This window comes from Capra hircus, chromosome 7, assembly GCF_001704415.2.
Source record: "Capra hircus breed San Clemente chromosome 7, ASM170441v1, whole genome shotgun sequence".
Lineage (NCBI taxonomy): Eukaryota > Metazoa > Chordata > Mammalia > Artiodactyla > Bovidae > Capra > Capra hircus.
In genome coordinates, this window is record NC_030814.1 from 58695209 (window position 1) to 58718110 (window position 22902).

The 22902-nt window shown below is 46.5% G+C and overlaps 3 protein-coding genes across 4 annotated transcripts; 1 reads left to right on the plus strand and 2 right to left on the minus strand.

The window, feature by feature from the left end:
* On the plus strand, positions 29–3341 carry DND1 (DND microRNA-mediated repression inhibitor 1). 2 transcript variants are annotated; one of them, XM_018050270.1, is made up of 4 exons: positions 29–188; positions 478–595; positions 965–1426; positions 2569–3341. In XM_018050270.1, the coding sequence occupies exons 1-4, from the start codon at positions 48–50 to the stop codon at positions 3030–3032; spliced, it is 1185 nt and encodes a 394-aa protein (XP_017905759.1). In that variant the 5' UTR covers positions 29–47; the 3' UTR covers positions 3033–3341. The 2 variants fall into 2 exon arrangements, with proteins under 2 accessions (XP_017905759.1, XP_017905760.1); XM_018050271.1 differs by having other exon boundaries at positions 101–375.
* WDR55 (WD repeat domain 55) lies at positions 3338–8177 on the minus strand. The gene is made up of 7 exons (XM_005683051.3): positions 7656–8177; positions 5025–5125; positions 4852–4939; positions 4573–4752; positions 4380–4479; positions 4123–4292; positions 3338–4041 (listed from the first exon to the last, which is right to left on the minus strand). The coding sequence occupies exons 1-7, from the start codon at positions 7844–7846 to the stop codon at positions 3723–3725; spliced, it is 1149 nt and encodes a 382-aa protein (XP_005683108.2). The 5' UTR covers positions 7847–8177; the 3' UTR covers positions 3338–3722.
* Positions 10156–22901, minus strand: IK (IK cytokine, down-regulator of HLA II). The gene is made up of 20 exons (XM_005683045.2): positions 22764–22901; positions 22130–22196; positions 19967–20059; positions 19387–19446; positions 18219–18386; positions 17878–17992; positions 17341–17411; positions 17202–17248; positions 15970–16133; positions 14963–15071; positions 14572–14611; positions 14185–14410; positions 13927–13945; positions 13083–13161; positions 12707–12787; positions 12085–12142; positions 10922–11010; positions 10633–10741; positions 10426–10460; positions 10156–10341 (listed from the first exon to the last, which is right to left on the minus strand). The coding sequence occupies exons 1-20, from the start codon at positions 22777–22779 to the stop codon at positions 10314–10316; spliced, it is 1674 nt and encodes a 557-aa protein (XP_005683102.1). The 5' UTR covers positions 22780–22901; the 3' UTR covers positions 10156–10313.

The window sequence follows — 22902 nt, forward strand, 5'->3', positions numbered from 1 at the left end:
CCACTTCAGCGGTAGAAAATGGGGAGAGACACTTAACAGTAGCCCCCATGGGCTCTTCTGCAGGGTGGAGGGTGTCCCGGACGTTCTCACCTGTATGTAGCCTCCATCCTGCCAGTCTGCAAGCCATTTTTGAAGAGGTGGAGCTGTCTGCAGACCCACTCGCTAAGGTCTCCAGCTTTCACCTGCGGGTGCGAAGTTCGAGCGGCGCAAGTTCGGCGGATACCCCACCCCCTTGGTGGGCGGGGCCGTGCTCAGAGCCAATGAGAGCTTGGGGGTGGGGTAGGGAAGCTTCCAGATAGGCAGACAGGGAGAAGGTTATAAAGGGGGTACGAGTGAGCCAGCTGGGAAGCCATGCAGTCCAAACGCGATTGTGAGGTAAGTGGTTGGCTGCTAGAGAGTCCATGAACCCTGGGCATCACTGGTGAGACGGGGGCGGATGCAGCAGTCCGCCATTCCAACCCACCCTTTTCCCCTCAGCTGTGGTGTGAGAGGGTGAATCCCGAAAACAAGGCGGCGTTGGAGGCGTGGGTCAGGGAGACGGGCATCCGGCTGGTGCAGGTGAACGGGCAGAGAAAGTATGGCGGGCCACCCCCAGGTAAGGTCTTCCCAGCCGTATGCCTGCTAGGGGACTAAGCCAGCCTCTACGGCCCCTTCTCGCCGCGTTCAGGGGAGGGAGGGGCCTACCCCGAGGCTCCACTCGGAGCTTAGAAACCCCAAACTACCTGCTACACGCACCCCTTCCCACCCACCCGCCCCCTCGAGGAAGAGAACAAGTCTAGTTTTAAGATGCCAGTCTCATTGGTAATTCAGTCACTCGATTATGCCGACGACCTGGAGGATTACGGGTGTTTTACCCATTTCACAAACGTGTGCACACGTACTCCCTCATGCGCTCGGTCCCTGGACCCCGACCCAGGAACCATCCGGTTGTATGACGGTGCCCTTCCCCACCCTCTTCTCCCAGGATGGGTGGGCAGCCCGCCGCCGGCCGGGTCGGAGGTGTTTATCGGGCGGCTGCCCCAGGACGTGTACGAGCACCAGCTGATTCCACTGTTCCAGCGCGTTGGCCGCCTCTACGAGTTTCGTCTGATGATGACCTTCAGCGGCCTGAACCGCGGCTTCGCTTACGCCCGCTACAGCTCGCGGCGCGGCGCCCAGGCCGCCATCGCCACGCTGCACAACCACCTGCTGCGGCCGTCCTGCCCGCTGCTCGTGTGCCGCAGCACCGAGAAGTGCGAGCTGAGCGTGGACGGGCTGCCGCCGGGCCTGAGCCACCGCGCGCTGCTCCGTGCGCTGCAGCCGCTGGGACCCGGCCTGCAGGAGGCGCTGCTGCTGCCCAGCCCCGGGCCGACGCCCACACAGATCGCACTGCTCAAGTTCAGCTCGCACCGGGCCGCAGCCATGGCAAAAAAGGCCCTGGTGGAAGGTAGGACTGGAGACTGCGGGGGACCGCTGGTTGGGAGCAAACACTTTATGCCGGGCACTTACCTCTACAGGTCAGCATAGTTCAACAAAGCGGGTTAAAGGTGCTAGAGCTTAGGGTCAAGTTTGAGACAGACTTGACCTCACGTTTTTTATATTTTCACTGGTCCTACCAGCTATCAGTAACCTAAACTTAACACTTTCCACGCATCATCTCCTGACTTAACCCCATTTCACCGTAATGAAACAAAACATTGTCCCTCTTGAGATTGGAGACTGGTTTAAAAAAAACTGACTTGCCAGAGGCAATCAACTGAGGTGACCTTTTACACATTGTAGAACCTGCTTCCTGAGACTGAGAATAATTAAACAGCTTTTAGCACATTCTTTTGTTCTTGGCAAGTTCGTGGCAAGTATTCATGGTAAAGTTTAGCTATTATGATGGTTACGAGGTAGGCAAAGCCTGCAATCAACCAGTACCCCTAGGGAACTTAGAAGGTAGCAGTTATTAGGTAGGTCCCTTTGTAAATAAACACAGTGAAGCCTAGAGAAGTTATTTAAGTTGCCTGGGATCACAGGCTTCCCTGGTGGCTCAGTGGTATAAGAATCCAGCTGCCATTGTGGGAGACACAAGAGACAGGAGTTTGACCCCTGGTTCAGCAAGATCCCCTGGAGGAGGAAATGACCACCACTCCAGTATTGCCTGGGAAATCCCTTGGACAGAGGAGCCTGCTGGACTACAGTCAATGGGGTTGCAAAGAACCAGACACAACCAAGCATACACACATGCACACTTGGATACCACCACAAGGAAATGGGGAGGTTAGAAGTTAAATAGGCTTATGTGACTCCAGGGGCTTCCCTGGTGGCTGAGACAGTAAAGAACCTGCCTGAAGTGCAGGAGACCCAGGTTCAGTTCCTGGGTCGGGAAGATTCCCTGGAGAAGGAAATGGCAACCCACTCCAGTATCTTTGCCTGGAGAATTCTGTGGACAGAGGAGCCTGGTGGGCTGCACTCCATGAGGTCACAAAGAGTTGGACAGGACGGACCAACAGATTAAAAAGATTTGACTCCAAAGGACTCAAGAGTGTCTGGGAGTTTGGGCCGGGGGCTTAGACCGACCCTGTTTCTGTCTTTTTCTTGCAGGGCAGTCCCACCTCTGTGGAGAACAAGTGGCTGTGGAGTGGCTTAAGCCAGACCTGAAGCAGCGACTCCGCCAGAAGCTCATGGGTACCTCGCTACAGTGCCTACAGCCAGAGGGCAGCCGATTAGCCCTGGCCAGGGACCAGGGGCTCGAGTTCCAAGGGTCTCAGGTTGCCTTGCAGCTGCTGTGCCAGCGGATGAAGCTGGGCAGCCCAGTGTTCCTCACCAAGTGTTTGGGCACAAGCCCTGCTGGCTGGCACCGCTTCTGGTACCAGGTGGTGATCCCTGGGCATCCAGTGCCCTTCAGTGGCCTCATCTGGGTTGTGCTGACCCCAGATGGGCAGGATGGGCATGAGGTGGCTAAGGATGTAGTATCTGCACGGCTGCTGGAGGCAATGAGTGAGTCTAGGGCCAGCCTCCTTTGGTCTACTGGGGCTGAGGCAGGAGGTACCATGGTTCAGCAGTGACCTTATCCTCTCTACAGGCAGCCTTTGTCTGCACCCGGCCCAGCAGGCCTGGGCAGCCACTATCTGATCCCAACAAGAGGAGGAGCATAGACCCTGCCCTAGACCTGACAGACTCCCAGCTGGGGCAGGGCCCCAGAACACCTGGGGGCAGCTCAGGTTTGGCCAAAGTTGTGGTAAGGGAACTTCCCTTCTCCCATTGTGGGGTTTCATCTGACCCCAAGGTGTTCTGTGTCACACACACATACACACACACACCCTCTCTCCTCCTCCCAGTTTAGTATGAATCTTTGTTTCTTATTTCCCTGTTTTGTCTTCTTTGTTGAAGTTTTTATTTGAGGGCTGGTGGAGCCAAAGGGTCAAACATCTGCCTTTGCCCCCACTACTTGGTGGTGTGGTTTTGTTGTATGTGTAGTTTTGAATTCTTCTATGCTGGTTGTATTTATATTAAACCCCTGGTTGGTGTATACCTGTGTCCATGCTGTCTTGCCCCAACTGTGGGCTTTGTCTTACACTGGCAGAGTGAGCAGCTGCTACAAAGCCAGTTCCATTCCTCACAGCAATGTGCTGATCCTGAGCATCTTCTTGTGCTGCACAATAGGATACTTTCAGTTCCCAGTCTCTCTAGGGATCCAACCCAGAAAACAAGACTTTTGTCCACTTAGAACCCATCCTGAGGTTCAGCTCATCCCTTCAGTCACTGTCATCCTCACTCTCTTCCTCCTCCAGAGTTGTGGCATCCTCTCCCTCTTCCCTCAGTCCTGCAAAGAAGTCATCAGTGCTCCAGGCCTTGCTGCTCAGTGCCCGCAGTGGTCCTCCCTTTTTCTTGCGTCGGCGGTAGTCATCCACCACCACAGCCCGCAGCTGGGCCATGTCCCAAAACTTGAGTCGCTGGTCGTGGCCACTGCTGGCCAGGAAACGGCCGCAGTGGGAGAGAGCTAGCTTCTCTACAGGCTCCTCAGCATGCTGGCCCACACTGCCCACCACTCGGTTCGGCAGGATGTTGACAGCCCTGGGCAGAAAGAAAAGTGTTGGGTATGGGATGGTTAGGTCTGCCCTTCCTATGACTTGAGGGCCATCTGGTTTCTCTCACCTGATGACTCCATCAGTAGAGCCAGCACACAGCAGACTCTCCGTCACTGGAACCATGCAGTCAATGGACTCGGCTCTCAAGGCAAAGCGGTCACTTGTGGCGCCAAAGCCATCCCAGTTGAAGAGGTAGATGGTACCTTCACTGGAGCCACATGCCACCTTCTTCCCATACTGCAGGGAAACAGGGCAAAACAGGTTTGTGGAGCCACATCAGATCAAGTCCCTATCACACCCTCATCCCACCCAACCCAGTCGTACTTTCATAAGTGTGACAGAGGTGAGGTCTCCAGATTGGGGCTCAGAGAGCAACTCAAACCGCCGTCGCTTGATGTTGAAGACACCGAGGCAGCCATCTCCACTATAGAGAGAGCAAAGCAGCAGGAATGGCTGGAGGTACTCACTGAGGGATGTGATATAGGAAAAGGGGTGGGACACAGCTTTGAGGCTGTACCTGGCTGTCAGCAGCAGCTTCTTGGCGGGATCCAGAGCCATGTCAGCAATGTACTCCTCATGCTGCCGCATATCCATTAAGGGGCCCTCCTTCCTTTGGTCCCAGAGGCGAATGCCACCTGTATCATCCCCAGTGGCCAGAACATTCTCATCCACCAGCAACAGACTGTTGATGGGGGCACTAGAGACATACAGAATTTCCTGGAGCACTTTTGTCCCAGTAGGGATGTACCAATCAATCCTTACCATTTATATTGACACACAATCGGCTTCCCCTTACCCGTGAGCCTTGGAAATGCGTCTTTCCAGTCGGCCCAGCTCCACATCTAGAAAATGGATGGCTTTGTCCTTGGAAACAGTAACAAGTTCTGGGGGGGGAAATGCCCAGGTCATGGTACTATTCATTGCCCCCTTCCCACCACCACATCGCTGGCAGCCTTCCCTAATACTCACTCTGCCCATCTTCAGAGAAGACAACGGCTCGGCAGGACTTGAGGTGGTGACCTGAGGACCAGAGCTCCTTGGTTTCTCCCTCTTGGCAGGAGTAGGAAAAGCTGGGGAGAACAGAAGAACAATGAATGACCCCAGACCTCACCTGGCAGTGTAGGACCAACTAGCCAACTTTCCATCTACCTAGGAGTTACTGATAGTACACCTCCAAGCCCAAGGAGCATACCATCCCATTCTCCCATTTTCAGTGAGCTTCAAATGTTACATCTTTTTTCACTCAATATGTTTTGGGACCTCATCCCACCCCCATCCCTCTTCATCATTGGAAACCCAAGCCTGGGGAAAGATTAGGTCTGAATCACTCTGAAGTTCAAAACTAACAACAGAAGAACAGGCCAGAGGTTGGAAATGTAAAGATTAATAAAGACAGAGATCTTACACTCCAGGTCTATGGGAGCTAAGTGTGAAAGTGTTAGCCATCTACAATCCCACAATCCCATTGACTGTAGCCTGCCAGCTTCCTCTGTCCATGGAATTCTCCAGGCAAGAATACTGGAGTAGGTACCCATTCCCTTCTCCAGGATCTTTCTCACCCAGGGATCAAACCCAAGTCTCCTGGACTGCAGGCATATTCTTCACAGTCTGAGCCACCATGGAAGCCCAGGGGAGCTAAGAGAAGCCACAATTAATTATAGCACATTGTGACCACATGCTGAAATAGTGGTAGGATGAAAAGGGAGAGAGAAGAGGAACCAGCCTGTAAGCTCAGCTTTGAGGCAAGTACCTGTCCAGAGATTATCCACAGTGCCTGCCTCAGCAGATTTTCAAAAAGGGCCCAATAAATGTTCTGTCCAAGTGCCCAACATGAAAAAGCTGCTTAATAAATATTCACAAACTGAATGATACCTTGGAAGGGAAGAGTGTCTTGGAAAGCTAACCACGTTGATGACACCTGAGTTGGATCATGAAGAATAAGTAGTTCACCTGGCAGAAAACAAGGGGCAGATACTAGAGACAGATGCTGATGTCCTTCCCAGGGCAGAAAAAAGGGATGAGGACAGTTCTAGTGGCAAGAGAGGTATGGCTAAATCTTGAAAGATAAGCTGAACTGGGCTTAAAACAATCATGCAGGACAAACAGAAGTCTGAATTGAATTCTCTGGGCAAAAGGAACCTCTCTGGAATGGTCATGAGTTAACTTCAAGGCCTCCAGAAGGCAGTGGCTAAGCGTAGGAAGAGGAGACAAACAGAAGCCATGAGGGGTATGAAGAAAGGTGACTCCCAAGTACCTCACATTGTAAATACGGACAGAAATAGTAAACCTCTCTACAAAATAAGTATTACTGTTATTTTGTATTTTTCTGGCTGCGCCACTCAGCTTGTGAGATCGTAGTTCCCCAATCAGGGATCGAAACTGGGACCCTGGCAGTGAAAGCAGCAAGTCCTAACCACTGGACCACCAGGGAATTACCCATTGTTTCCATTTCCAAAGATTAAAAAAAAAAAAAAATTTAACTTGCCCAAGGACACTGTAGCTAATGAGGGGTTTGGGATTTAAATCCATTAAGTAAATCTGATAGACCAACCCTCCTGGTTAGGGCCTTCAATGGTTTTTCACTGCTTCCACCATATAATTTTTATTCAAAAAGCAAACATGTATTGAGCACTCACCCTGGGCTAGAAGCAGCAGACATAATGAGAACTAAACAGACTACAGATTATACACTCCAGAACACTGTATTTCAAACTCTAGTCGTGACCCATTAGTGAGTTGCAGTCAGCATTTTCTGTATGCCCACGATTACAATAGGATAAAATAAACCAGAAAAAATCAAAGTGCACCACACAAAACACAAAAGCTATTTTTACTGTGGGGCGAGGTCAAAAAAGTTAAATTTTTTTTTTTAGTGGAGGAGAGAGCGTTCAAATCATTACACAAATTACACATCATTATGCAGTTTAGGAGGAAAAGGTATCTGGTGCCAAGGCAGCATCTAACAGGTAATCTAATTTAGTCTGCACCACCTTGGAAGAGTGAGGAGATGCTGAGAACTCTGGGACAATAGGTACAAGAGGGAAATTCCAGGCAGAAGGATAACATGTGCAAAGGAGCTGAGCCCTCAAGGTCCATTTTTTAAAAGTTAACAATGAATAAGCACAGAAAGCAAAAAAACTGAACAAGGGCCAGAAGGTCAAGGCCCTTAACCAGATTAAGGAATCTGAATCCTAAAAACAAAGGTAAACTATTGAAGGGTTTTAATCAAGGAAGTGAAGGGGTCGGATCTGTGTTTTTTAAAAATCAGTTAAAATGGCCAAGAAGGGAAAGCAGGGGGCCCAGTTGGTCCTGTTTCAGAATCAATACATATTTCGGTCGGAAGTAAGTGTCCTGAAGGCCTACTTGTCCGGGCTCCGTCAGGGCATTCCAGCCACTCTTTCAGTTCTTTTAAGAGATTTGCGTGGTAACCTGCTTAAAGCCGAACGTTATTAAACGAACTGGACAAGATTTGAGTCTTGTAAACTTAATCTCCCTGTAACTTTCTTTCCTCATCCCAGCTCCATTCCTGAGGAGCTTCCAGACTGATCAGGTCCAGGCCCACCACACTCTTCACGCCCCCCATCTCTGCCCCGCACTTACACAAACACGTCCCCGTCCACGTCCCCCGCTGCCAAAAGGTCGCGGGCCGGATGGAACGCCAGCCCACTAGCCGGAGCCTCCAGGACGATATCTTCCGGAGTGTCCCGGATCCGGGCTGGGGCTTCCGTGGCGTGGGGATCCTCCTCGTCGCTCCCATCCTCCGCGGGCCTCTCCTCACACATGCGGTCCATGCACCAGAAGACCTGAGCCGCGAAGGAACCGAGAAGTGAACCGAAGAACCAGCTACACAGAGGTAGGAATGGCCCAGGGAACCGCTTCAGGATTGAGGCGCTGGACAGGAAGTGGCGTTTAGGCGTTCTCCGTAACCCGGAAGAGGCGGAGCCGGACTCGCTGGTAGGTGGAAACGAACGGAGGAGCTCGGCCGCTTAAGCGCGGTACTTCCATGCGTTGCAATGGAGAGTTGCTGGGCTGGCTATACAGCACAACCCTCAACCCCTTCCTTGGCCTCTTCACCTGGAGATGGGAACTGCGTTTTCCTGATCCAGGCTGACAGCCATAAAGAAGGCTAAGCCGGGAAGAACTGATGCTTTTGAATTGTGCTGGAGAAGACTTGAGAGTGCCTTGGACAGCAAGGATATCAAACCAGTAAATCTTAAAGGAAATCAACCCTGAATATTCATTGGAAGAACTGTTGCTGAAGCTCCAATGCTTTGGCCATCTGATGCGAAGAGTCGACTCTCTGGAAAAGACCCTGATACTGGGAAAGATTGAAGGCAAAAGAAGAGGGCGACAGAGAATGAGATGGTTAGGTAACATCACAGATTCATGGACATGAATTTTAGCAAACTTCAGGAGATAGTGAAAGACAGGGAACCCTGGCGTGCTGCAGTCCATGGGGTCTCAGAGTCAGACACGATCTAGTGAGGGAACAACCACCCCCAAAAGGTAAGGATGACTGCCTGCCCTCAGGGGAGGAGAGGAGGATGCCAGTCATTCATGGCTTGGTGAAAGACCAAGATGAACCACAACCAGTTTGATCGGTAAGCAACAAAAGCCCATACTGCAAGAATTTGCCTTGCGGGGGTCCTTGACAGCAGGTAGCCCACTCACACTTAAGCTGCAGCCACGGATGGATGCTGAACATCCTCGTGGCCAAAGCAACAGTGCCCCATCAGTTCCTACTGTTTGGCTGCAGACCCTCAGCAGGACTGGGCCAGCAGTGCTGAGCTGGCAAGGAGTTGCTGAAAAGGAAAAATTGGCACAACAGTTGACATTCTGATTACCAAAGATTCTGCAAAGATGAGAGCACTCTGTATTGTGGGACAGATAAGGAGCATGGGCTCCTGTCTGAAGAAAATGTTCTCACATTGTAGTATAAGCCTTCTAAGACATCTTACATGCTGATACCCAGCTCCCTTAAGAAGAGGTGAAATAAGTGAGGTTAAGAGACCTCAGCAAGGCTCCAAGTCCCTTGTATGGTCTTTTGAGTCCTTGTTCCTCACGAAGCAGCCACCTGGTTACTTCCACAAGACTTGGTGGTACTTGCAGAAACTTAAACTGGCAGTCAACTCCCAGGTCTGGATCTTAAGTGACCCTCTAGGTATCTTCATCTGAGCCAGGTCGGTTTCTGTGACCTTTTCCCTAATTGTGACTGCTGCCAACCACCATGAAATCAGGGTATCACTTACTGTCTGAAATTAACCCATCTAGGTGTTATTGCAGACAGAGCCCAATTTCAGCCTCCTAGATGCCATGCACAAAGCTGGCTTCCTCAAAACACCCTTACTCTCTCAAGGTGAAAGTAACCAAAGGCAATGGCTAAGGCAGCCATCTAGCTTTTCTTGGATCTTGTAAGCCCTCAGGTTGTACCTCTGGGCAGGCAGTGGCAGCTATGGACCAGCCAGAAATAAACTGTGACCTTTGTTGACAAGTACCAAAGTACTGGCAGTTAAGCTGAGAAGAAAAGGGTGGTGGAGTGAGCTGAAGGCCAGAGAGCCCACACCTAGGTCTTGACAAACTGTTCAGTGTGTTGAAGGGCACCAAACCCCTCTTAGCTAGGACAGGGATTCCTCAAGTGAGGGATTCCTCACTTCCCCTCCAACCCAATAAGCAGTGATTTCTGCTTGGAATTACTGAAGATCCCAGCAAGGCATAAATCTGTGAAAGGTTTTTTGTTCCCAGGAGTGTTTCTCATCAGGTGCCTTCACCTAGAACCCAGTCATGCACAACCTTGGGATCAGACTGGCAGCTCACTGGGCTAACCCTAAGTCCCAGAGAACCTCTACCCTAAGACTAGGTCCCCAGATGAGTCTGCTATTTAAGACCAATCATCTTTGTTTTTCTGTGCTTATCAGTGAGGGTCAATCGTCCCTTCTCCACTGGGTATCCTGGCTACTATATATATTGCTTAGGAATCTATTAACAGAAGCACAGCTCAGCAAAGGACTGAGCTGACTTTTTCCATGTGATTTTTATACAATCAGTGGGATTAGCAGACTTCTTGGTGTACCTGGGCCCTCAACATATATAAGGTAAGACAGCAGGTTAACCAACTTTAATGGGATCAAAACATTATACAATAAAATTTATACACATTCACACAAAAAAAATCTTTCAACTTTTTTTTGGAATTGTATAAAGCAAGCAGCGGGGAGTAAATCCTTGTGGAGATTATTCATGGAGTTGGAACCAGAGATTTTAGTATTTTGGTCTTTTCACTTCAACTCTGCAATAAAAGGAGAAATGAACATAAGATCAATATACTAAGCAATTCTCACCAGTCCCACAGAGGAAAAATAATGCTGCTCACCCATCAGCTTCCATCTTCTTCCTCTTCTCAATGATCTGCAAGAACAACAGTAATAGTTGATAGACTGCCATTCTAAGCTCACCTGAAACCCAAAGCTGACCTCTCTCCTACTTCCATGGCTCTCCAACCCCTTGCCTGGTTCCTGAATCTGTGGGCAAGTATGTCTTCCCAGCTCAGGCCCTCCTACCCAGAACCAGTCCCACTCACTGCACTAATCTTTTTCCACTGGCGATCAAGCTCTGCTTTGTCATTGGTTTCCTTGAAGCGCCTGGTTTTCCGCCCTTCAGACATCTTGATGCCATACTGGAATGCAGCTCTGAAGGGAAAAAAGGGGAGTTGAGGGAAGGAGGCATCAGAGGTTACAGAGCAGTAGCAAGGTATTCCCGAGGACCTATGAGCAGAGAACTGATTTTGTAATGTTTCAGCCAGACTACACCCTCTACACCAACCCCCATCCCTCTCCTCACTCTTGGCTATATTTAGTACCAAGACTCACTTGGGCAAAGCCTCCTTGTTGTTCATATACTCGCTATATTCCTCCTGGGTGTCAAAGTCCCAGCGGCCTAAAGGACCTTTCTTGTTACCCTGTTGCAGGACAGAATGGGGGGGCAGGGAAGGAAGAGTTGTCAGTGGAAATCAAATTTTAGCCCTTCATTAAAGCCAGGCTCTCCTATAATCCCAGGTTTTATCATTAATAAATCCTACCTTAATAATAAGTGTTTACTATGTACTTACTATGCGTTGGGAAGATCCAATGCAGAACAGAAAGGCTGCCTACTCTAGTATTCCAGCCTGGAGAATTCCATGGACTGTATAGTCCATGAGGTCGCAAAGAGTCGCACAACTGAGCGACTTTCACTTCACTCACTCCTATGGGCCAGGCATTATTCTGCACATTTAACATGTACCTTGTTTAATTCTCTCAGAAACTGTTCTGAGAGAACTTAAGAGTTCTCTCCAGAGGAAACTGAAGAATAAGCAGTAACATAATTTGACATGGTCACAACACTAATACCTAGCAGAGCCAGGGTTAAGCAAGGCTCCAAAACAGAATTAAACCATGCTGTTAAGCACAAAAGTACAGAGAGAACAAGGAAAAAGATGACACTGCTTCACCCTTATTGGTATTTGTTTAAGGCTTAGAGGAAATATCAATCCTGGCTATAATAAAACTCAAGTTATTTTCCTTTTTCTCCTGCCAGTTATTTTCTTTTTTTAAAAAAAAATTCTATTTTTACTTTATTTTACTTTACAATACTGTATTGGTTTTGCCATACATTGACATGAATCCACCAAGGGTGTATACAAGCTCCCAATCCTGAATCCCCCTCCCACCTCCCACTGCCAGTTATTTTCTAAAAACTGAAATTCCTTCTGCCCTTTTCTACATGTGCACTAAAGGCCTGCTTACTGCCCAAGATGGAATTCAAAGCCTGGCACTTTATAGAAAATAAAACAGAAACATATTCTTGGCCCTATCTCATTTGACTTTGTCGTGACGCTTTAAAACACTTAAGCTGCCCAAGACCCACAATGCCACTGCTCCTACTACTCCAGCTAACGGAAGATGAGCCTCAGGAAATGACAGATCTTTTGGGAGGAGGAAATGGGATATGTGTTAAACAGTAACTGCCCCCACCCATTCTTCCAGCTCCACACCTGGTCCATTTTGCTATAATCCACCTCCTCATCACTGTCCACAGCCATGTCATCCATCCTAAAAAGAAGCAACAGTTTAAAAGAGATGGTGGATTTCCAGACTCCTATGCTTCATTCAGAAACCTACCTACTAAGAGACTATATGCCTAGGAATAGCCATCCCTCCTAGGCCTCCCACACAGAGCCTAACAGAATACTTTATCTAGTAAGAAGTACCCCTGGGTTCCAGGAAGTCAAATTTCCACATCACTGCTACTACCCCCAAACTTGTTCTCCGATCATCCCAGTCCGCCTTCTTCAATAGAGTCTCGGGACCGCCCTGGTAGTCCACTGCTTAGCAATCCACCCACCAGTGCAGGGGAACAAGTTCAATCCCTGATCTGGAAAGATTCCGCATGCAGGTGGGCAACTAAGTTTGCGTGTCCCAACTATTGAACCTGAGCTCCACAACAGGAAAAGCTACTGCAACTAGAGAGTAGCCCCCGCTCGTCACAACTAGAAAAGACCCACACACAGCAAAAAGACCCAGCATAGCCAAAAATAAAATTAATTAAAAATAAATAAACAGCTATGTGACGATTATTATTAAAAAAAAAAAAAAAAAAGAAAAATTCTCACGTACGTGGCTGGATAGCACTCAGCATAGCTATTGGACATGCCAAAGAAATCTCCCAGCTGCTTCTTGTCCTCTGGCTTCTTCAGCATATGCTACATTAAAGAAAATAATTCTACCAACAGCAGAAAAACTTCAAGCAGGAAGGGCCAAGGGCTAGAAGCCCCAACATGAAAACTCTTAAGAAGAGGGCTAGAACGTGAATGGGTCCTTTGAAAAAGGGGAAATACATGACTTCATCCTTGTCAAAATCCAGCACGAAAGGATAAGAGCAAGACATGTGAGGGTTGGGGGGAAGGGGTGGTGGTTAAGGGGAAGCAGGTGGAGTTGGAATGAAAAGAGAACAGTCTGCTAGAACCCATGAAAACATTGAAATAAAGGATATGATTCCGTGCCTTCCCAGCCAGCAGATCCAGCAAACTTTTCATTGATGGACTTGATCAACTCCTTGGCAGATCCGGGTCCTGTGCAAAAGAGAACTCTGTTCAGACTTTTAAATAAGGAATTTACAACCTCTTCCCTACAACACACTTCCCACCTGTGCTTTTTGTAAGAACATTTTTTTAAGCAACAGAATTCTTTTTCAACTAAAGAAGTGTTAATCAAATTTCAACTCAAAACGAGCTACTCTGCTTGAGATGCAGTCGTGTGCCCAGAATATCCTTCGCTCAACCTGCCTCACATCCTCAGAACCCCAGAGCTGGGAGAATTACATCAAACAAACATGGCCGGACTCAGAGGGAGAGGGAGAGGCTGGGATGATTTGGGAGAATGGCATTGTAACATGTATACTATCATGTAAGAATTGAATCGCCAGTCTATGTCCGACGCAGGATACAGCATGCTTGGGGCTGGTGCACACTGATGACCCAGAGAGATGTTATGGGTAGGGAGGTGGGAGGGGGGTTCATGTTTGGGAACACATGTACACCCGTGGTGGATTCCTGTCAATGTATGGCAAAACCAATACAGTATTGTAAAGTAAAATAAAGTAAAAATAAAAATTAAAAAAAAAAAAAAAACAAATATGGCCTACTATTGTGCAGAAAGACTGAATTCCACACTTATCTTCTATCTACCCCATAAAGCAAGGCATGGATCTTTCGAGAACCCAGAATAGGAAGTTCCCCAGTCCCACGCTTGGCAGCTCTGAAATCTGAGTCAGACTCTCAGTCCAGAACAAAGCAGCACTGCCAGAGCCAATGCAAGATGCCACAGGTACAACTCACCTTTGTCAACATCCATGGGCTGGAAAGAAAACAGAAACTGAAGTGAGTGTCACCAAAAAGGATGCCCACTCATCTCTCCCCCAAGTTTGAAACAATTTGCTACCCCACCCCTTGCCCACATTTCCAGGACAGATTAGTTGGCCCAGTTGCTACTATGGAGCCATGAGGCACCTATATAACTCATGCGGGTTCTATACCTGGTTGGGCAGCCACAAAGATAGGCAGCCCCTCCATCTGGTGCCCGGGACTCCCACTCACCTCATCATCCACTTTTGGCTTCTCAAAGTAGCTGTGCCTCTTCTTCTCTTCTTCTCGCTCTCGGTCCCGCTCTCGGTCCCGGTCCCGCTCTCGCTCTCGCTCCCGCTCTCTGTCACGGTCTCTGTCTCTCTCCCGATCACGCTCCCGTTCCCGGTATCTCTCCCGCTCCTTGTCTCGAGGAGTCTTGGTTGTGGAGGGCACATAATCCCCAATATCTTCAAATATACTAGGAAAACAGAGATCCCAGGCTGACAAAGTCACACATATTTCTATCTCCCCCAACCATTTTTCCAGATTCTCACACCAAGGCGTCCCCCAAATGCCAAAGACAGGAAACCCAGAAGACCTTCTTCCCTCAGATCAGGAGTCAGGGGCTAGGATACATACTTCATGTCGGCTTCCGGGGGTTTCTTCTCTTCCATTTTCCCTGTAACATAAACAGAGTAAGGAGAACACTCCTAAGTTAATTTCCACCCAGCGTCACCATGCTCCCTAGCTCTTAATACCCTTTTATACATCTTCTTTTTAAAAGATGGGACAACAAAAGCTATCCCTACTTCCCCTCCCCATGCCTCAAAACTGACCACTGCTTCCTAGGTGGGTCAAGCAGACAGAACCTAGATGTAACTATCCCCCTCCTAATGCTTCACTGCTCCCATATTTCTCAGGTCTCCAGGAGCCTCCCAATGCTCTAGAACAGAAGGCTCTAGGAGACCTTGGTTCCATCCTCAAAAGCCCCTCAAAGGGTAAGGTTTCTCTCCCTAACCCTCCCGGTTACCTTTATCTTTCTTTTTGAGCTTCTTGTTGCGGGTACCCTGCCTCAGGTAGGAAAGGATCTGGGTGAGCTTGCTGATGACAATGTCATTTGTAGTCAGTGTGGTCTGGGCCTGAAAAATCCAAGAAGAATGTTATCCCACTGAGCAAGACTCTCCTCATTTATTCATTCATTTACTTTAACAAACTGAAGGATGGGTGAAAATTAACTAGGTGAAGACAGGTAGAGGAGGTGTTGTAAAAGGACATTCTGGACAGATGAAACAGCATACAAAGGCCTGGGTCAAATGTGAATTTAGTACATTCAAGAAAGCCAGGATGACTGGAGAACAAACAAGAACGTGAGGTAAAAACAGACTGCAAAGGCCAGTTACAGGGCCTCACAGGCCATGATAAAGACTTTGCTTTTTATCCTAACAGTAAGAAATCATCAAAAGCTTCTAAACCGTGATGAAACAAAATTCATGTTGTGGAATCATCACTCTAGTCATGTATAAAAATAATGGAAAAGAGGATGGAAAGACATGGGAAGTGGCAATGGCCATATAGTACAGGGTTTCTTTTTGAGGGTGATAAAAATGTTTTGTGGTTTTTTTTTTTTATGACAATGTTTTAAAATTGATTTTGATGCCAGTTACACATTCACAGTATATTCTATGAATATACTAAAAGCCACTGAATTGTACAATTTAAAGGGATGAATCGTATGGTATGTAAATTATATCTCAATAATAATAAAGGTAAACATAATACTGAAAGGGAAACAGAGTGGAAGTGTGAAGACTAATTAGGAACCTCTTTTAATAGTTTCAGCAAGAGATGATGGCTAAGAATGGAATGTTACTGTGTTACTGGCGGAGACAGAAAAGTCAATGAATTCAACGGAGATTCGGGAGGTTAAAATGTGGACAGGACTTGGTTAAATGTGGTAGATGAGGCTCAGGGCAACATCAAGGCTGATTACCAGGTTTGAGGCTCATGCGGCAAGCTCTTGGGACTTGGGTCACTCACCTCCATGGTGGGGCAATCAGCTTTGCTGCGGATAAGAGTAGTGGGGATGTCTGTGTCGGCGTACTCATCATCCAGGTCTACCACATAGGCCATGCGGCCTGGAAGAAACAGCTCATTCCGCTCATATGCTTTGCTCTTGAAGAGCATGCGGTAAACATTTCGGCCTACAAAAAGAGAAACAGCAGCAAGTAGCCAATAAGAACCTTCTACAACAACAGCTGCAGTTTACTTTTAGCTTGTAAGAATACCAAGTCTGAGAGTTAGGTGATTTACTACCACTTAAGTCATCTGACTACTGCACTCCTAGAGCTACTAAGAGACAGAACAAAGAATGGGACCCTGGCCATTTAACTCCAAAGTCTGAGCTCTTATCCACCCTTCTTACACTGCCTTCTGAATACTGTGTGCCTAGCACTGTATTAGGCCCTGTGAGGAAGAAGGATGAAGTTTACACTAATACTGATGAAGATCTGAAGATGGGGAAAAATAGCACTACTACATGCCCAATGTGATAGGCATGTTACACATATTATTTCTCTTTGTCCCAATAATCTCATGAGGTATATTAACGCCATTTTGCAAGTGGACAAGCAGGAGCTGAGAAACTGTGTTGGTTGCACCCCAAATCACATGCCTTGCATGATTTCACCACAGGATTCAAATGCAGGTTTCCAAATTCTGAGTTTTTAATCACCAACCATGCTACCTCCCTTAATGGATAAGCCCAAATCTGAGAGAGTCCAGCCTAACTGAAGGGACATTAGTGCGTGTGAGTGTGCTAAGTTGCTTCAGTCGTATCCGACTCTTTGCGACCCATACTATGGACGGTAGCCTGCCAGGCTCCTCTGTCCATGGGATTTCCCAGGCAAGAATACTGGAGTGGGTTACCACACCCTCCTCTGGGGATCTTCCCGACCCAGGGATGGAAACTGCATTTCCTGGATCTCCTGCATTGGCAGGAAGGTTCTTTATCACCAGCGCCACCTGGGAAGCCCAGGGACGTTAGTAATATATATGAAATAACTACTGGGGACATTAGTAATATATATTAAATGAGTAAGTCCACATCTGAGTTCTATTAAGAGTAGTAGTATGTGGGAGCTACTTGGTTTGGGGACAAAAAGAGATAAGAGTTGGTTGAAGGAGAGGGGAAGCTTATCCTGCCCAGAGCAGTAAATTCCCCACAAGTCATCTGGAATGCAGAGGCACTAGTGCAGAAATTCTGTACTCACCCAAACGTGTTTTGAATTCAATTTTATTTTCAGGATCCTCATCTTTCCTGAAAAGACAGAAAGAACATTCTTGCTAAATGTGTTCCTATGTTTGGCCCCACCTTTCTAAACTCTCAAGCTCTCCCTGATGTTTACTTACTTAGTTTCCTTCTGGGGCTTTTCCATCATTTCCTCCTCCTCTTTCTCTTTGCTGGCAATTTCAGCTCGTACCTGACAGGAAAGCACTTAAGGTTTATCCATTTATTCACTTTACATATCTTTACTGAATACCATTATGCCACACTGTGCCAGGAAATAAGAATTCAATACTAAAGAAAATAATATAGTCCTTGCTTTAATGGGGCTTATAAAAAGAAATGCAGACAAATTAAACAATTAAACAACAAAATGTGATAACTGCTATAAATAAAACAGAAGAGCTATGCAAGTGTGCAAGTAGTAGGGGGTGAGGAAGGGGGAGACCACCATACCTAGGTGATAAGGGAAGGTTTGCTTCCCCAAGAAGATAAAACTGAGGCTGAGACCTGCAGACAAATGCAACTGGTCCTACAGAAGGGTCACCATTAGACCTTTTAGACGGTTTGAACTAAGGGCAGTCTCCCTCGTCACCCAAAAAGGCCCTTAAACAAGCATTCAGCATGGCAGTATTACTCTCCACCTACCAATGAAGGCTCACCTTTTGAAGCAGAGCAAAATCCAAGCCTTTCACCAAATGGGTGTGTTCCATGTCACCACCCAAGAATTTAGACTCCTGGATCAACTGTCTTCTTTTCTCTGCAGCTGATTTGTCCCTGGAGAATGAAATAGACCACATAAGAACTAGCCTTTGAATAAATAAATTGAAAAATGAAGCCTAGAAAAAAAAAAAAAACCATCCTTTGTGGGCGGGAAGCGCCTCTTGAAATGGCTTGGTATGAGGAAAAGACTTTCCAGAGCAAGGAAAATGTGAAGAATTCATACTGCCACTGTATGACTCTGCAATGCTGAGAATCATGCCCTGGCCCGCTCAGTACTCACGCCTCAGCAGTGGGGCCCACAGCCCTGTAGTTAGCCGTGGTGCTTATCAGTTCCGTTTCCTCATAATCTTTGTTCACACCATCCCGCCGTTCCTTGGCACGGTCCCGGTACTTCTCTGCTAGTTCTCTCTCTCTCTCAATTTCTTGTTGGCGAAGCTTGGCATAATAACTGTGACCAGGGAAAGGCAAATGTGTGAGCCTCAGCCTGTTTCTGCCTGTTTCTTTATACCTTCATCCAACTCTCTATGCTGAAAGCTCATATATGTCCTGACAGAACTGCTGGTCACCTCTTTTTGTTTTCAGTATTTGTCTCCACTAGGTCTTATTGTGACACAAGGTATCTTCGATCTTTGCTTGGGCATATGGCATCTAGTTCCCTGACCAGGGATTGAACCCAGGCCCCCTGCATTGGGAGGGCAAAGTCTTAGCCACTGGACCACCAGGGAAGTTCCTGGCCACCTCTTGGCAGTCCTCAAAATTAGAGCTACAGCTTCTTCCAGCTCACAGATATGCTGTTCTAAAGCCACCTCAGTATACTCCATCAGTCACTTCAGAATCCTTCACTATCACCCAGCTCTATATCACTGAGTCTCTACAGGTATGACTTTTCCATATGGTAACCAGAAAGTCACCTGAATTTTTATCACCTTCCAAATTTCACCTGAAAATAGGTCATTTCTTGCCAGTCCTCCTCAAGAAGAGAGGAAAAAGTAAAGTTCGAGATCCAGGAAGCTTGGTATATAAAAAATAGCAATAACAATGATGACAGTGGCAACCAAGATTGACTGGATGGTTACTATATGCCAGGAACTGGTACTAAGTGTTTACATGGACTGTCACAGTTGATCCTCATGACAACCTAATAAAAATTATTATCACTATCTTGATTCTACCCATGAGAATATTGAAGATTAGAGACGTTGAGCAAAATGCCCAAGAATATCCAGCAAGAAACTGGTAAAGATGAGATTAAAACACCGCAAGGTGGCTCCAAAGCCCTAAACTGCCAAATAAACTGCCATTCTAAGTATCATTCCTCTCCACTATGAAAGCACAGAACCTCAAGACACGAAAGGAAAACCTCAATCTCTTGGCTCCTAACTAGCCCCTATTCCTTACCCCCAAACACCATCCACCACAAAACCCAATACTCCTCCACCTTCCTTTACCTTTTCTTTTTTCTCCTTCGTGCAGCTGGATCTTCATCCTCATTGTACTCTCTTGGCATCCTAGCAAAAAAAGAAATTCATGGATAGCAAAATATTGCCACAGCACCAGAAACCCCAAGAAGTGCCCTTGAGAATTAAAGGAAAGCCTAGAATACTGACCAAAGCAAAAACTGTCAGTTTTAATCAGGCAGAGATCCAGGTCAATATTTGTAGGTGAGTCGTCCTCAAATTTTAGAAAGCATCACAAACATCTGAAGGACTACTAAAATTATATATACCCAAACATCTGCCCTAGAATCTGAGTCTGTGGGGCTGGAATGGATCCAGAAATCTTATTTAAGCACCAGGAGCAACTCTAGTTGGTCCAACAAATGGTCTGTGGAACATACTCTGAGAAAAACTGAGATCCCTAGAGCATCCCAGTCTTTCCTGGAGCTTCAATCTCAAGAGGGAGAGAATCAAAACCATGGACTTAAAAAAAAAACGGGGAGGGGGTGCTTTCAAGTTCCTAAGACATCTAGTTCAATAAATTTTCCATAGGAAATAGTTAGAACACAGATTAGATCAACCCAGAACTTACTCATGGTGACGTGACTTAGAGGGTGGTGCAGAGGTAGGTGCAGCCCTTGGGGTCATGAGAAGTTTCCTGAAGTCTTCATTAGTGAGTTTTGATCTAAAGGGCAAAAATTTTTACAAATTAGTACCCGATGAGAATTGGAAAAGGAATATGTAAAAAATATGGTTCACTTTACTAGAAATCAGGGAAATACAAATTAAAACAAAGACATGCCTTTTTTAATGCATCAGTGCTAATGATTTAAAAGTTTGATAAATCAAGAATGAGTGAGAATTTGGGAAGTGGATATTCTCTTATCACTGACACGAACGTAAATCAGCACTGATAACTAGGAGGATGATTTGCCAGTATCTTTCTTAAAATTTAAATGTGTAATATCCTATGATGGAGCAACTCCATTCAACTGTATTTAACCTGGTCAATTACTGGCATTATGTGTATAAGGCCTGTGAAAGAGATCTAATTACAGTTTCAAAAATAATAAAAACTTGGGAAGGACCTAAACTCTCACTGGAGACTATTAATAAATAAACTGTGACAGTATTTCCCAAATGTGGAGAACATAGCACTGATGGTATAAGATGTAATTTTAACTGATACAGTGACCAAACTCAAGTAAGTTTCCTTTAAACTCTCTTCAGAGCAGGCCTCTTCCTTGGCCTGCTGAGCCCACTGTAGCAAAGAATCCTGCTAGGTCTCCCCCAAAATGACTCTTCAACACTACCAAAATACAAATTAAGACTATTGCAAAAAGGGATAAGGATCAAAATTCAACTCTGAATACAACAGAGACAATAGGGAATTTATGGAAAATTACTCAGACATCAAAGTGGAAGATGAATTTGATTAGATTAGCAAGAGGAGTGACTGGATCTCATTGACTGATTGATGGATGGATGGTATTCTCCATACCCTAACAGAATTCTTTGTTAAAATTGGGTTCAGGAGACCTGGAAAAAAACATAAGCCCTGCAGAAGCCTGACTAGAGTTTGGTCAAGAAGGGAGTCCTTCAGCAGAGGTGTGCATCCCTACTTCGGGGCTGACTACATTTCCACTTGGGGTCACTAGGACATAGCTATCCCATACTATAGAGTTCTGAGGGTGGCATTTTGGGGTATGAGCCCTGGCCCTAATCCACCAGCATTTTAGAAACCTATGTGGGGGATGTACAGCCATCACAGCTGGTGGCACCGGGATGGAATCACTTCTGTGTGTACTGTGTGGCAGAGTCCAGCTCCAGCCACCTGGACACTTACTACATGAACCTCACACGCCTCTCCCTGCCCCACAGTCTGGGGATCCACGTTCACTCCTGGAGGGACATTGATGAGACAAGGCTTGAGCTAAGAGAAAGCCAAAGGACAGGCTGTGAGGGAAGATGAAGGCAGGGTATCTTGCCAGGGAGGAAGATGAAGCTGAGTATCACACTAAGGGTGAGGGTTGGTTTCTGTTGCTGCTGAGGCAGAACAAGAACCAAGTAGGACTGGCTATTAGTATACTTGACGTCAACAAGTATGTAGGTAACAAGTAGGACAAGAAAAACTTTCCCTCTACCCTCTTATATTTATATATATATTCTGTACCAGAGATCTGCAAATGAAACTAACAAAAGACAAACTTAAAAAAAAAAAAGAAGTCCTTGTCACTGCCATGAAAATAAGGACTAAGATATTGAGAAGATCATCAGATGGCAAAATTATATACACACAATGTAACATCACTTAATTTTAATATTTTAACTCACAAGGCAATATTTTACTGAGATATAAATGCATGTGTATAAATGCATTTCAAAAGAGAAGCAAAAAAAGATATGTGTAAAACAGGTAAAATGGCTACCTCTAAAAAAGGGAATGAAATTGGGAATGTTATCAAAGACAACACTGACTTCATTCTGATGTTTTAATTTTATACAAAATTAATTCCTAAATAATGCAAAATTAAACATGAATTTAAAAAAATTAGCACTCACTCTGTCATTATTTCCCCTCTAACACTTTTATGTAGTTGGCCTGACCCAGTTAAAGTTCACAGAGATAATAGGGCAAGTGGTATGATTCTCTGACCATTCTTAGTGACAAGACATTCAGAATTCTTTCACTGTCACCACCACCACTTCGCTCATTCCCCAGCTCATTCTCACGGTTCTACGTCAAAACACTCACTGGTGGAAGGAGTGAGGATCGTCCACATCGTGGCCATCTGGAGCCAAGGGATTGGAGAATGGTTCGCCTAAGAAAAAGAATTGATATTAATTTAATAAATCTCTTTAGAGTCAGGCCCTGTGCAAAAGTTGGGGATTCAGTAGTGAACAATACAGATGTCTTTTCCTGTCAACTTGCTCACAATCTAGTGGGGAAAAAAGTCAAGAACAGCGACACTGACAATACAATGTAAAAAATGCTAAAGCAAAAAATACAAGGAGCTACGGGAGCGCAGAGGACAGGACCCCTAAAACCAGGCTGGAGGATCAGCCAAGAAATCCTGAACATGACATCTAAGATACTACGCAAAAGATAAACTGACGTAACTGAAAATTAAGTGATAGGGGTTGGGGGAGACTCACAGATAAATCTTATCTGTCGTGGGCTGGGACAAGAACAAGATTTAGGGACAATCTGGAATTTCCCGGCCTCGTTCAGGGCCCAAGTGCTTCGCCAGGGTCCAAGCGTCACACTCCCGGCCCGCCTCCACTCCGCCCCACCCCCCACATATACGGCTTAAATTCTGAGGCCAAAATAACACGCCACATGTCCCGAGTCCCGCGGGGAAAAAAAGGAGAGATGACCCGAGCCTTACTATCTCGCTCCGGCATTTCGTCCGCAGTTTTTCAACCCCAACAACGACCGAGGATCCGGTAACAACACAAAGCTACAGGAACCTCCCCACAATGCACCTCAGGAGGCCGCCCACAATTCCTTTCGGGCCCCAGCTTTTC

What these genes read in the sequence shown, in the direction of transcription:
- DND1 (XM_018050270.1), top strand. Translation starts at nt 48, where the DNA reads ATGGGCTCTTCTGCAGGGTGGAGGGTGTCCCGGACGTTCTCACCTGTA. An exon ending in TCTCCAGCTTTCACCTGCGG is followed by an intron (nt 189 to 477) that starts GTGCGAAGTTCG and finishes TTTTCCCCTCAG; the next exon opens with CTGTGGTGTGAGAGGGTGAA. An exon ending in GTATGGCGGGCCACCCCCAG is followed by an intron (nt 596 to 964) that starts GTAAGGTCTTCC and finishes CTCTTCTCCCAG; the next exon opens with GATGGGTGGGCAGCCCGCCG.
- WDR55 (XM_005683051.3), bottom strand. Translation starts at nt 7,846, where the DNA reads ATGGACCGCATGTGTGAGGAGAGGCCCGCGGAGGATGGGAGCGACGAG. An exon ending in CCTCTGTCACACTTATGAAA is followed by an intron (nt 4,293 to 4,379) that starts GTACGACTGGGT and finishes GTTTCCCTGCAG; the next exon opens with TATGGGAAGAAGGTGGCATG. An exon ending in TCTACTGATGGAGTCATCAG is followed by an intron (nt 4,042 to 4,122) that starts GTGAGAGAAACC and finishes CTTTCTGCCCAG; the next exon opens with GGCTGTCAACATCCTGCCGA.
- IK (XM_005683045.2), bottom strand. An exon ending in GCTCAAAAAGAAAGATAAAG is followed by an intron (nt 14,612 to 14,962) that starts GTAACCGGGAGG and finishes TTTATGTTACAG; the next exon opens with GGAAAATGGAAGAGAAGAAA. An exon ending in GGCTGGGAAGGCACGGAATC is followed by an intron (nt 12,788 to 13,082) that starts ATATCCTTTATT and finishes AATGTAGCATAT; the next exon opens with GCTGAAGAAGCCAGAGGACA.